This window comes from Tarenaya hassleriana, unplaced genomic scaffold (genome assembly GCF_000463585.1).
Source record: "Tarenaya hassleriana unplaced genomic scaffold, ASM46358v1 Cleome2, whole genome shotgun sequence".
NCBI classification, from domain to species: Eukaryota; Viridiplantae; Streptophyta; class Magnoliopsida; order Brassicales; family Cleomaceae; genus Tarenaya; species Tarenaya hassleriana.
In genome coordinates this window covers 638454-653950 of record NW_010965372.1, presented here as the reverse complement: position 1 = coordinate 653950, position 15497 = coordinate 638454, and the positions used below count along the sequence as shown (strand labels likewise).

Below are 15497 nucleotides of genomic sequence, written 5' to 3'. Positions count from 1 at the left end.
GCCGAAAACAAGGAAGGGTTGAAAACGCTTGTGTTTTCTCGTAACACACATTTTGAGCTTTCCTTATATTTAGCACTTCGGCCACTTGCATCTTATATATGATCATTTCACAAGAAGAAGGAACTACATTACAAGTTAACATTATTATATCTTTTTATTAGTTGCAAGATTCTTTTAAATTATATAGTTCCATGAATTTAGTAAGGGTCCTTATAAATAAAGAATCTACTTAAGTTGCTCTAAAACTTCTCCAAGCTTAAGACTCGGGTTTTCGGCATCTAGTCAAATTAACTCGTCTTTTATAAACGGATCCAAAACTAACGTTAACATCAACATCATCTTAATTCTAAATTTATTTGGGGTCGTCCGCATAAATTCTCAATTTCCATTCATTCCGTTTTTCAGTTAGATCTTTCAAAATTTACAACATTTTTAAGTCATTACTAATGATTCAGTTCCCAAACAAACATAGAACTACCACTTTATTTTCTCTTCTCCGTCATTCTTATATTCTCCACTTTTCTAATATGAATATCTATCGGTCTACGTTGTGCATGTGCAAAACCACCTTAAACTTTCCTCTCATTCTCTTCTATTTCTATTACTCATATTTTTTCTCTAATTCTATACATTCTTGTGTGCTTACATATCCATCGCAACGTCTTCATCTCATCCATATTCGTTTTAGAATGATGTCATCATTTCACCACCCAAAATTCGCTATCGTACATCAATGTAAATCTTATGGTTGTACAGTAAAATTTTTATTTTAAACTATATGGAAACCTTACAGTCGTAAAGAACCTCGTGATTTATCTTTATTCCATCTACCACATTTTTATCTTGTGACTAATATCTTCATCGTAACCTCATCGTTTTGAAAGATTGGACCAACATATTTAAAATGCGGAGCCAAAACTAAATTAAAAAAAATAAAATTTATACGAGTAATCGGGTGGTGATTAATTAGTAATAACTATAGATGGAAGAATAAAGAAAAAAAATATCGTATACATCCATGAATCAAGAGAATTAAAAATCGTAGATTAATTTCGATTAAAAACATAATCAATCATCAAGATGTCGACACTTTTTTTTATAAAATCAATAGAACTTGTCAATATATTTGCCAACAAGCTTTGAAACTAAGACTCTATAGCCCCTTTCGGTGGGATGAAAACTGTCCCAAAACACAAACTCATCCCTGTTAGGACATACAGTTGAAGTATATTTGTTACAAGTAGCAGTGACTTCTATGTATCCTGTTCCACAACATCCTCTGTCACCAACCTTAAATCCTGCAAGAACTCCCACAACAAATTCATACGTTAGCCGTATTTTCTTATCGAAAAATACAAATTTATACCCGAATTAACATAATCAATAGATGCATTTGTAGACTAGATCGACTAGAGAATTTAAGGAAACTATAATCCGAGAAATTAATGTTGGTATTCTCTACTCACCGAAGAGAATCGTAACCATGTTTCTGCTAACATGATTAATCTTAGAATTAGCGATAAATATAACCAAATATAACGCAACTCACGGGATCGAACGAAACCAATAACAAAATGAAACCCGCATAAATATAAAAGATCTGCGATAATTACCGTAATTTTGAAAGTTTACGATGATATCGAGGAGAGGAGTATAAATATCGGCGTAAACAAGATTGCCCCCGGGTAGGGTTCTTGCCAAAGAATCAACAGTAGCAGAGAGTTTGGAGTTGAAAAGCTTGGCCGCGTCGTTTAATCTCTCAACACATTCTCTAGAGGGTCCTCCTGCTACCGTCCTTTGCGATGGAACACAACCAATCGGCGGTGCGCCCAATACCAATATCCTTCTTGCTCCATATCCGTACAGTTTCTAAAAAATAACACAAACCAATTACCATCACATAACATCTATAAAGAAATACGGAGAAAATACGAGAAGATTATGTAATATTACGTAATATTTAGATTTGGTTTTGTTTCTATATTTAGATGTTTATATATATTAAATCAGATATTTTATGATTTCGTTTTATATTATAAATATTGTAATGTTTTATGTTGAATAATGAGAAATCTAATGATTTTCGGCTCTTTCTCTATTACGTATGAAGATGCTTAGAGATTCACAAATAAAAGCTTGGTAATGTGATGCCATGCAGAGGTTCATTAGAATCAAACTAGAAAGTATAATGGTGTAAATAATATCGTTACTAGTGATGTTATATGAATGTAAGAGTAGTATTGTAAATATATAATTAGGGTTTTAACCTATACATCTTCCCGTACGTGTATATGATTTTTTTTTGTTAAAGTATGTGTATATGATTTTTGGTAAGTTAAAGCCCTATTATATATATTTAAACGGGTCGACCGATGATCATTCAAAAACAACTTTGGATGTCTAAATATTGCAATTTTTTTTTTGTAAAAAAAAAAAAATTGCAATGTACCTCGAGGATAGAGGAAGCGGAATCGGCCATGAGAGCAGTGTATGTATCGACGTCGTATTTGTATTGCAAAATCGGATACGTATTCGCAATGTCGTTGCTCGCCGTTAAAACCATGTATAAGCTGTTCGCCAATATGAAATTTTTTCTCTCTTCTCCCACCAATTCCTTCACTTTCTCCAAGTATTCTTCGAAATGTTTCAATTGGTCCGTCAATGAAGTTGCCACCTGCCCTCGAGAAAACCATAGTATATAAAATTTAATTCACCTAAGATTTGAATTTACACCCATCAAGTTAGAATAACAATACCTTAATTTGTGAAATTTATCAAAATAAAATCCAAACTTATTTATTTGTCAAATAAACCCTAAACTCTCATGAATTCTAGTGTTTTTCACAAATAAATCCGTGCTTTCAAAATTATATCATATTTAACCTCCCATACTAACATTTCGTTTCGAAATTCGGTCAAAATAAAGATTGACATGTCATCATTCAAAAAGTCGTGTTAATATTAAAGGTTCAATATGACATAATTTTAAAAGTTCGTCCTTATTTATGGAAAACACTAGAATTTAGGAGGATTGGGGTTTATTTAGCAAAAAAATTAATTCGGATTTTATTTTGGTAAATTTGATAAGTTGAGAAATTATTCTTCTAATTTCCCAAATATATATATATATATATATATATATATATATAATTACCGCAAGTGAGTTGGTGAGAGGAATATAACCGGCACCACCAGAAGCAAAAGTCACACCGGTTAGGAGATCTTCTGGTGTCAATTTTGGGTCTAAGTATGCTGGTACGTTCTTCTTTATTCCTATTTCTTCCGCTGTAAAAAAACCAAACCGATAAAAACAAAATAAAGGATAAATCTTCATTTTTCTTGGAAAAAATATACTTATTAATTGATTTTGATCATCAGTTAACCATATTTTTGTGTATGAAACTAGTTATAGGGATTTAAGTCCGTCTATAAAAAAACGAATTGAATTGAACGGAAAAAATTAATTATTATTTAGAAATTAAATACGATTTTTTAAATTCAATTATGTGAATCTAATTCTTAAATTTTAAATAACATTTTAAATAAACCGTGAATTTAAATCGGATTTGAAAAGAATTTGAACTGAGCGAGACGGAATAAAATATTTTAGAAATATTAAGTTTTAAAATAACAAATATTAGCCAAATAAAAAAAACAAATATTAACCTTAAATAAAACAATAATTCAAATAATTTGACAACTAGTCCAAAATTTCTCCATCTAAAACCAGAGTTGCGTGATTTGATGAAACATGAAAATAAAACAATAATTCAAATAATTTGTTGCAATTATTTAATAAAAAAAATAATATGTGTCGCAATTAATGCACAAAATTATAGGTGTAACTTATTATCCATATGTCGTGGATCATTTATGACCACACAATCCCCCCACAAACAAGAAAAGACCACCCGACCAAAATTCTTAAATGCTTCAATAATTTATCCACGCCTTATAGATTTCTCCAAATACAAACGTGATGTAACAACAAGAAACATCTCATTAAAATAAATAAAATTTTATGAATTTTTATACAGATATTGCAATTATTATTTTTATATAAATATACTAAGTTTTTAAAGATTTTAATAGAAGTTTAAAACATCGAATATTTAACAGTTACCCTTTTAACCCCACACAACATTGAGAGATTTTTAAATTTCATTTGTCGGAAATTGAAGGACCGCCGATACAAACTTTTTTAAGTAGGATTCTTTTAAAAAAATATCAGATAGAAATTGAAACATGTCATTTAGCCCAAAAACTAAAGCATCATGTACGTAATGAACACCTTTATATATATATATATATATACACAAATATTCCTAACAAAGCAGTGTATATCAAATTAGTTAGTTATGTCTGTTAAATGAATTTATAACTTTCATATGACATTCTACTTATGGAAATTTAAAAAACGATTCAAAGTACAACACCCAAAAATCGGCTTTAACTGTCATTCTATTTACTTCATATGTAAATTTTTAATTCTTTTTTTTTACACTTTACATATTTACATATTCCAAAGTATCACATATATTTGGTTTACATATTAGTAGGGATAGATATTTCTTTTCAATTTTAAGACATAACTATGTCCAAACCAAATATAACATAAACGTCGAACTGGTTTTCTAATGCTAAAAAAATCAATCGGGAACAGAATATAAAAATAACCAAAAAAACAGATTTTTTTAAAATAAATTTTTTATCAATATAATAATCAAACCCTTTTGAAGAATATTAAAAAAATAATCATATCATGAAAAATTTATCAAATATAAAAAATAAATATTTAAAGTTATTTATTAATATTTGATGTTACATTTAATTTACTTATTATTTTAAAATTCTCATATATTTATATGTTATTTTATTATTAATAAAAAGATCATATTGTTCCGCAAATTTACCCGAATCGAAATCATACCAATTGAATGGATATAATTTTTCAAAAACTAAATTCTGAATCGAACCCAACCCCGAAAACCGAAACGTTCAACCTTAATATTAGAGCAAAGAGAGAGAGAGAGAGCAAAACCTAGCAAATCGGAAGGGACTCTGCCGTTGGAGAATCTTCCGGTAGGGACACCGCCGTCGAAGTCGATACCGTATGGAGGGAAGTTACACTTGCTCGGTGTTTTGAACTTATTATTATTCCCGGCGTCCACTATCGAATCTCCGAACACTATTATCGCCGGCACCGTTACATTCGGCGGCAGCCTCACCTTCGCCTTAGCCACCGTGAAGAATGCGTATTGAAAGAATAAGAACAAGAAAGAAATCGATCGAGATATTCCTGATGATGAAGTCATGAGATGATGAACCAAACTACACGTTTTCACGTTCGAGAAAAACTTATCGGTTCGAAGCTTACAAGAACAAGAAATCTCGACGATTATGATGGTTGCCACAAGTCATGTGTGTATGTGTGTGTGCGTGTATATATATATGTGGGCATGTGGGTGTATGTGTTTGCACCGTACTTAAGTTGCGAATTAATGTGATATAAATACTTTCCAACTGCAACCCTATAGATGAAAATGTGATATATTGGGCTTACGTAAGCTAAGTTATATGAGGGGCTATATATGTGGACCACATTCGCCGATAACTGGTTTGAAAAATTGGGTGTTTGGTTAATTAATTAAGGAATATATTGCCTTAAACACTCTCAAACACTCTTGGCTTTGGTCTTTGGAGCTTTCTTCAAGTCTTCCCTGTTACAAAAAGGTTGGAAAAATATTATTATAATATTTTTATAACATTTAGACGTGAATGGTTGGAGTTTTTAGAATCCAAAAACTAAAAAAATTATCATTCAAGTTTTCACAAAATTACTTTTCCTAAAAACTTAGAAAGTCATTTTAGTGGAAAAATCAAAGAAAAATCAAAAGCTACATTTTTTTTAGTTTTCAAATATTATATAATCCAAAAGCCAAAAACCAAAATCCAAAAACTAAAACTAAAAACCCAAAATAAAACTCATCCTCCTTCAAAGCCTTAGATTTGATTCTATTTTTATATTTATATCAAAATAACTAGTAAGTTTTTGCCATTGTATTTCAAATCATAAAATGCCTAACCGTATAGGTCTTAAATAATAAGAAGATAGTCACACAGCACACTCATTCAGTTGGGTCCATGAAAAAAAATTTTATCCAATAGTAGAAAGAGCTATGACATGAACATGCAACAATACCTTGACACTTTGAACTCGAGAAAAAAAACCGGTTTTTATGTTTTTAGTGTTTTCTTGAGGTATACGAGGATAGGGAGTTTGGTCTGCAAGTTGGTTCGTTAACCAATTCGTTTTCAATGAGTTGGATTGGAAAAATATGAACGCAAAAAAAAGGGTCCGACAAGCCAACTCGTCACGGGCCAGCTCGAACGGCCTGCAAACCAGTTCGTAAATCAAATTTTTTTAAAATATTTTTATTAATATATTTAAATTTTTATTTTTTTATTCAAACTCGTCAACCGACTGAGTTGAAACGATTTGGATCAAATCAGAGTTTTTTTAATTTGATAAAAACGAGTCTCAGATGGATTGGACTAAAACGGGAGGATCCACTACAACATTTCATACGTTCATTTTCCGATTTACTCATGAATCTACTGACGAAATATACACTACATTTGATTAACTGCCGATCATAGTATATATACATGAAATTTCCAACCATATTATAGCTTACGATGAAATGAGTATCTCGAAAGTGTACTGACTGATTTTTTTCCCCGGTGTTTATAAACTTTTAGAATAAATAAATATAGACAAATCGCCGATAGTCGGATCTAAATTAAATTAATTAATAATATTAAGATAGCCTAATTCTATAGATTATGTATTTCAACAAAACCCTTTCCATTTTTTCCATTAATATTCCGACCATTTTTTTTAATCGTACCACTAATCTTAAATGGAGAATTTCAGGAGTTCCATGAAGAATTTATAATATTCAACAATGACAGGCGATTATAGAAAGAAATGAATTACTTCTAGACGCTTTTCTGATGTTGCAATTATGTATATATTAATAATATATGGCAAATAAATTATTTTGTAAATAAAAAAACGAATTCCCTAACAAGAAACTTGACATGAAATTGATTATGTGTTGTAACCAGAAACAGATTTGTTTCTTTTCACATGGACCCTATTGAGAAATGTAATGTGCGCATTAATTTCGCCCACCTAACCTATGGTGTTTCAGAAACTTTGATATCATTTTCAAGGTTTGAAAAATGTAATAGATGATAATGTTATTAATTCAATATATATATATATATATAATTGTTGGCGAGTCGAATAAATTATTAAAAATATTCATATGATTATTGTAAACCCGATAAATTATTTCACTAGACCAATATCTAATTTCTACCTCTTTTTTTAAAAATATGTTATTATTAGGAAATATATATATATATATATATATATATACATATATATATATATATATAAGAAATTTATAGAGAATATGTTTTCCCATGTATATCTATTTCTTATAGGATATGATTCAGAAACTAAATCAATAAAATAATTACTTAGCAGAAGAATGAATATACAGTGACAGAGAACAGTTATTACATATATACGTATACCTACATCAGCATGTATTATCACGACTGTATATCTATTTAATATACGGACACGCTCCATAAAATAAAATATTATTTTTTTTTCACAATATAATAATGATGTAACATAAGATACGAAGCCTTTACCTTTAGTGACGTAAAATGGCTTTCGGCACGTAGAAAATCATCCCGGAGGAGGGGAAGCCGGGAGGGGAAGATGACGTGTCACAATGTCTTATGTGGAAACCAATTATGGCGCGAATTATCACGTAATGGGCCACGTCATCCGTCAACATCACACGTCACGTCACGTCACGTTTATGCCCATCAGGTCATTTTACTCACCCTTTTTTTACTCTTTAACCTAATTGATAAACTTGATTTCACTAATTAGAATTAAACTAAAATAAATATTATAAAAACATTTCAGAATTAAAAATTAAATAATTAGTCTAAGCATAATTCACACATTTCCAAAACAATTTTTTATATTAAATATTTAAACTTAAAAAAATTCTTACCCTTACCTTTTTACCCATCTCTCTATAATGTTACCATCAAAAGATAAAATGATTTTAGATCTATCGTTATATAAAACATATTATATTCAATATTATATTTTAGAAAAAAATTATAAAAAAATATATACTCTTTAGATGTCGACAAAAAAAAATTATATATTTTTTTATTATAAAAAGATTTTATATTTATACTTATTCACCCAAATATACTTGTATTCTTCATATGGCTGACAAAAAAAACTCTATACTTTTTTTTATAACCAAACAAATAATATACTTATATTTATTCGATGAAATATATCTATACTCTATAAATTATAGCAAATAAGCCCCTAAACGTAAACGACAAAAAAAATACGATAAAAAATCAGTCCGAATATAACCCAACCGATATATATCTGACCCGAATCAAACCGATTAAAACAATTTACCATATTGGATATGAATAATTTAAATCTGAAATAACCGAATCCGAAATAATCGAACCGAACCGATCGATATATCCCCGAACCAAAGCGAACCAATTAAAATGATATACCAGATTGAATAGAAATATTTCAAATTCGAATGAATTCAATATCATTATATTAATTTTTCTAATTAAATTTAGAATATATTTGATATTAATTGATGATATATAAGTAGATAAATGGTTACGGTCAATTCTGGTTCGGTTTATTCATTTTACAATTATTTCGGGTTCGGTTATTTTTGGTTTGGTTATTTCGGATTTGAAATATGTGTATTAAATCCGGTATATTATTTTAATCGGTTTGATTCGGTTTGGATATATATTGGTGAGTTAGGTTCGGACAAATTTTTGACCTCGTTCTTTTTTTGTGTTTGCGTTTAGGAACTTATTTGCTATAATTTATAAAGTACAAATATATTTCGGTGAATAAGTATAAATATAGGGTTTGTTTTGTGATAAAAAATATAAATTTTTTGTCTGACAATTGAAGAGTACATGTATATTTTGGCGAATAAATATAAGTATATCATTTTTTGTACAGATTTTTTTGTCCGGTATAAGATTTTTTTGGCGATTTATTCTATATTTTTTTATATATAAAATCTCTATAATTTCCTCTGAAAAGACAATGAGATCGGATGCCACTTTTAAAAGGATGAGCTTATAATTGTTCATAATTAGATAGGATCCCACAGTAGATGCATGAACATTTATTATGTATATATATATATATACGTATATACATACAAATATATATATATATATATATATATATATATATATATAAAAGAAAGAGTATTAATACATGAGCATGTATTTTTCGGATGGACAAAGGTGTTAATGTGGGTACCTAAAATCGGTTCAGCGTTGGAGTAATTGATTAATAAATTGCAGATTGTTTTGTCTTTCTTGTAACAACTCAAATGAAATGGATTATTAACCATATAGGTATTTAAAATAGATTGGATTATTATATTTATAAAAAATTTACTTTAGAAAAAAAATATATCAAACTACGAATTTCTTCTGTATCTTGTGCCCAATACGATTTCCTTATTAAATCATACGAAATACAATATTTTGTAACGGTAAGGCTTTTAAATGTTCACATCGAGATTGTTTTTGTTTTTTCCTTGATGAAAGAGATAAACTTCGTGATAAAAAGGAAAAAAAAAATTAATCTATTTCTAGTACAAACTATTTTACTATTTTCGTAATTTTAGATATTTTAATAGACTATTAAACTATCACATTATTCTCTGGTGGTAAAACTCAGATTTCTGTTAGAACGAAACTAAATAATATAATATTTATTTTATCACCGGAGTAGTATAGTTTGGATTTTAAAAACTTATATTGTTTATTATTTTTTTTCATGTTATATAAGCTATTGAATTCCAGTAATTAATTTTGGAAAACAAAACTCACATCCCAAATTGAATCGGTTGTAGAAACAGAGAAAACTTAAAACTATGAATGGTTTGAGTTTTTGGCTTTTTGTTTTTAGATTTTGGATTTTAAAAACTCTAAAAACCACTTCCATTCTCAATGATAATTAGTTGGATTGGGAGAGTTTAAAGGGGTTTGTTTTTAGAATTTAGAGATTTTAGTTTGATAAAACTGTATGAATTGAAATTTAGAGTTAAAAAAAGTTCATTTTAAGGAGTTGGTGTAATAAAAAATAAAATAAAATTGAGAAGTTTTGGAATGTTAAATTTGATTCCGCAAGAGCTATACAGAAGAAAACTATTGGAATGGTAAAGAAGATATTCTTTTTAAGAGTCTCTTTGGTTAATTTGCATATTCTCATGGGATTTTACTCTCCTAGGGTTTCTTAGTGCTCTTCTCCAACGTTAATCCTCTCTTAAAACTCTTATTACCAAAAACAAATCCGGAACATTGTATTGTGTTTGAATTGGATCCCATATAAAATCTAAATGGTACTAATTGTTTCTAAATTTGGAAAAAAAAATTAGAATCCAAACAGAATATAAAAATATAAAATAACTTAAAAACATTTTTTTAGAAAAATAAATACTTTTACCGATTAAAATATAGAAAACGAATCCAAACTAAATAAAATTAGAGCTGGACAGAATTCAACATAAAACCAAATGCATATATATGTATTTTTAAACCCTAAAAAATTGATACAAAAATAACCAAAATGATTTCGAACCCAAAACCGAATGAAATATATTATTCCCCCCGTTTTTTAATAGATATCGCCGTTATACAAAATATCTTTTGTTACCAATTAGATATCGTTTTAGATTACCCTTAATTATAAAAACTAACTTTAATAAAAATTAATGAGAATCTAATTTAAAGGGGATATACATGACTTTTGTTTATATTTTTTTAACAATCGTGAAAAAATCTCAAACAAACTGAGAGAGTATATGATAGATAATGATGCGGACAGACCCAAAGATTCATGAACACAAAACCGAGCAATCGTTCGTTTCGCACTTTTAAAAAAACAAAGGAAAATGAGAAACCGGCATGGTTTTTATGCACAAAAGGAACATTGAAGACGGAGGGACAGAACTCGCATGGCATGAGACAGGAACAGAAGTGTTCTTCCGATAAATAGCAACTGACCAAATACCCATCCTCAAATCACCAAACCCACTTCACACGCACGCGCATATATATATATATATAGATATATAGATATGTGTATGTATGCAAAGCCAATCCCGTTTCGGGGGAAACTAGAATCATCGTGCTAGGGCGGATAAGGAATATCAATGAGCGCTGACGAGGAACGGATTTTGGCAAACCCCGCATTCGATGGTCTCTGATCCTGAGATTGGAACCTGTACCTGCAATTGACACACACCAAGGAGACACACTCTCAGAAACCGAAAGGCGAAAACACTTTAACAAGCTTTCGATCTGTCCTCTTCACTTGCTTCAACAGCAAAGGATCTCGGCGGTAAGAAATCTACAATTATTTTGACAAAATCTGTCTATTGATGAGAAAGATGGTCGACACATCTGAATCTGAATCTGCCCATCCTACTTATGATGCATCCATCGACGTTAGATGGTAATCTTAACTATTTCTCATAAAACAGAGGTTGTTCTCAAAATCTAACAGAGAAAGCATAACAAAATAACCTGTAAGTGCACCGTGCAAGTTGGACACGCTACCTCCTTCATCCGCCTCCCAGACCCACCATCATCTCTTGATCCTGTAAATATCGTACCAATCGTCTTGGCAGTTATCCAACCATATTTCCTGTTAATGCAGCTTAGGAACAACGATGTTGGGTCAGGGAGAGAAAAAATATACCAGATGAAGACTTGCGGTTCTTCTCCATTTCGCCCTGTGTCAAAATATCGAGAATACAAGCATCGGAGCTATTAATTTAACATTCACGAAAGAAAGAAAGAAAGAAAGAAAGGAAGGGTGTCGATTAATGATGTCAACTCTCTGTTACCTGAAGCTTCCTGGCAAGGTCTTCATGGCTCTGTGGGCCAACATATCTGTTAGCAGCTTCCTTGGTATTACTCAGCCTTTCTGACACTTCAGCCTGCATAACCAGAAAGAGGTGCAATTAAAATACCAGAGAAATTTAATATGCAAAATCAATTTCAAGACAAGATTCTTGTACAATAGATTCTAGTACAAACATTCGGAATGAATTTGACAGACCCAGAAACCCATGGAATAGATTTTGCAACTAGAGGAAAAATGAAAACTCTAGATTGATGAGCATATCATACCATGCACCGGTCACAGACACGGACTTGGGGAGCATTCTCCTCAGCAGTGAGGGCAATCCTGCCCTGAGTGCACTTGTCACAGAAGATGTCCCCGCAGTTCCTACAGTGATGCTGAACAAGAAAAATACAATGGCCATGAATGAGGGTCAACAATTCTCACCATAGTTGAAAAACTGCTTTCAAATTATCATATCAGGGGGGAGAAAAAAAGGTTACCCTTCGCACAAATGCACCAAAATCTGTACCACATGATGTACACTTTGAAACAGCTTCATCAGGGACCTAATGCCAACAATAGCATGAAGAGAGAACGATGATCATAACAAAGCAAACATGGTATAGTAACTCTGAGAGAAGCAGCTGATCATCTTAACTACCCTAACATAAAATTCTTTGGCAAAATTTTTTTTTCAATAGAATCCTACCCAGTGTTCCTTTTCCTCATTTACAGGCTTGATTATGTTCATCCAATCAGCAAATCCTTTTTTCTTCTCAGCAGCCTGCTCAGTTGGTTTCACCGAGGCAGGAGGCCTACTGCTGCTTCCCCCAATCTCCTTTGCCTGGAATAGACAATGAGAATCACGTCAGATTAAAAACAGAGAAGGATGATTGAACTGAAACTAAGACCTGAAGGAACAAAAGTCATGGAGGTAATACAAACCTGAAACATTGCAGCTGTCACAGTGTCCAGAAGGGTGTTGGTAGTGTAACTATTCGATTGCAATCTGATACGCCTAGGTTCGATGTCCACTGGGCTCTTGGACCAGAAAGCCAGAATAGAAGAATCTAATTTCTGATAGAAGGATGAATACAAAGGGTATCATGTCACCATTCATGATAGCAGAATAAAAAATGGAAAGGAGAGTACAGTGTCTCTCACTTCGCATCTTGTAACGTTCTCAAGAGGATATATTCTCAGTGTTCGGCTAGTACTTGGATCAAGCATTCGGATCCCATCCAAACCAACCTGCAAGCATAAAACTGTCAACTAATTACCCCGTAATAACACCTATCTCTAAGAAACAACTTGAAAGGCAAAAGGTTTAACTGAGAGAAGACTCAGATTTTTGTTCATCCCCTATATAGAGGAACATACAGTGGGTAAATCAATCACAAAGAGAAAAATTACAAGCCACTCAGGCCACCAAAACAGAAAGTTGCACCGTTGCAGAAAAATTAAGAGGAATCTTCAACAAGCAACAAACCCTCCATTCCTCCAAGCGAGTTAAATGAAACCAGACCAATATCCCGCAGAAATACAAACCATTTAACAAGAGAGCATTACACGTTCAACTTTTGACTCCAATTTGCAAAGCCTGAGCTACATTCCATAACACAAAAGGATGGCAAATACTGAAACTTTAGATAGGAACTTCGAGTCTACAAGATTGCCCACGCCCAAGTTACCAACCAAGCAGGAAAAAGGAAACTATCGATTCTCTATGTGCACAAACTTCAAAAATACCAACCATAAACAGTTGAAGAATGGAATGATAACACATTACCTGGCAAAGCACATCCATGGTGGTTTGTCCATAGGTTTCAGCCAACAACTTGACGCGGAATTTCTGCACCCCGCTCTTAACATCCTCCTGCGTATCCGCTTTTGGAACAGCCCTCACGATCTTGCCCAAACCCGAGTTCGCCGAGGAGTTCCTGCTCGAAGAGAAGCTAATGGATCGTCCATAATCATCGAACAAGGTCGAGTTGGATGACTTCGGCGCTGTTCCACGAGCTCCATAGGGCTCTACTTTGCCCCCTTCATAAGCATAGACGCCATCGCCATAGGAATCTTCATATCCAGCATATCCTCCGCTGTCGGATCGTTTCCCGTATAGATCGGAGCTCAAATCTGATCTACTCCTGCCGAAACCTCCATAGGCAGGTTGGTCAAATTTCACTGGATTATCGTACGGACTCTCATAGGAAGGAGAAACGGAAGCTCCTGCGGCACTATATGGAGGTGCCGAGTACAACGACGATGCGTAAGGCGGACCAGAGATAGGGTTAGAGTTTGGCGCAACAGCTGACGGCGGAGAAGGAGGAGGAACGTATCCGGAGATATTCTGATGCTGATCATACGCCGGAAAATATGGCGAGTGCCCGGTAGATTGCTGATATGGCGGAGACGACTCGAAGGATCCGTACAAAGACACCGGTGCAGGAGCCGGAGGCGACTGATTGAAGGAAGAGGTATAAGAATTAGGGTTTACCGACGTCGATGGAGGAGGTGGCGGAGGAGGCGGTTGTGCCGCGGGAGTGAATGAAGGGGCTGAAGGAAGAACATGATCGGAATTCTGCGTGTACGACTGATAATTCTGGGTGAACGGCGAGTATTCTCCGCCGTAGCCGCCGGTGAATGGAGGCGCCGACGCGTACGAGCTCCTGGAGGGATCCACCGTAGCTGGCGTCGGGTTCGGGTTCGGGTTCAGATTCGGATTCGGATTCGGATTAGGGTTTTGGAATTGAGCATATTGATGATAATAGGAACTGTGATCTCCTTGCTGCATAGCTGATCGGTGACCGGAAAATTCTCAGGACTTCTGGATTTGATCGGAGATTATTTCGACGAGATGATCGGAGGGAGGACGATGACGAAGCGTGTGCGGAAGTTGGAAGAATCGAGGGTCAAGGGAATATCAGGCGAGGGAGTAATTACCGTGTGTGACGCAGGATTTGTGAAGCTGATACGTCAGTGCCACGTGGCAAATTTAAACCGATGATGATTCTCGCGTTAGGTCTATAACATCGCGACGGTTATCATATTCGGGAAGAAACTACTCTCTGTTTATATTTGTGCGAAACGGAATGCATTCCACTCCTCAGCTAGCGATGGCAAAAGTAGGTTACCCAGCCCATTCAAACCCAGCTCATATGCGTTGAATAAATTCTTTAATATGTTGGGCTTGACCCATAAACCCATATTGTCCCAATTAAACTCATTTACTTCACTTTAGTTAAAAATTATCTTAGTTGATGTCCAAATATATAAAGAAAACTCTTTGGTGCCATATTTCTGAATAGTGAATTCCAACAATTGAGATTTGAAATTCGATTTCAAATTTTTTTCGATACATACCTCAAATTTCAAATTTATTTTTAATTATCATTTGTGATCTTCATCTGAATTAAAAGGAAGAAAAAACTGAATAATCAATAATCAGAGGGAATGAGAGATGAGCGAT

The 15497-nt window shown here is 32.9% G+C and overlaps 2 protein-coding genes across 2 annotated transcripts in view; both read right to left on the bottom strand.

Moving 5' to 3' along the window:
• LOC104811428 (GDSL esterase/lipase At1g20120-like) overlaps positions 1–5464 on the bottom strand; it is a 9721-nt gene extending 4257 nt beyond the window's left edge. Inside the window, exons 1-5 of the mRNA XM_010538117.2 lie at positions 5042–5464; positions 3155–3285; positions 2450–2674; positions 1614–1869; positions 1123–1298 (exon numbers count right to left, since the gene is read on the bottom strand). Coding sequence (XP_010536419.1) covers positions 1123–1298; positions 1614–1869; positions 2450–2674; positions 3155–3285; positions 5042–5315 — 1062 coding nt within the window. The 5' untranslated portion in view covers positions 5316–5464. The remainder of the gene's footprint in view (positions 1–1122; positions 1299–1613; positions 1870–2449; positions 2675–3154; positions 3286–5041) is intronic.
• A 5489-nt stretch (positions 5465–10953) lies between these two features.
• Positions 10954–14961, bottom strand: LOC104811427 (protein FREE1). Its single transcript, XM_010538115.2, has 10 exons — positions 13818–14961; positions 13193–13279; positions 12974–13105; positions 12738–12872; positions 12529–12594; positions 12313–12423; positions 12027–12119; positions 11879–11912; positions 11704–11777; positions 10954–11405 (listed from the first exon to the last, which is right to left on the bottom strand). Exons 1-10 carry the CDS (start codon positions 14820–14822, stop codon positions 11328–11330), a joined length of 1815 nt encoding a protein of 604 aa, XP_010536417.1. The 5' UTR covers positions 14823–14961; the 3' UTR covers positions 10954–11327.
• Positions 14962–15497: the final 536 nt, after the last annotated feature.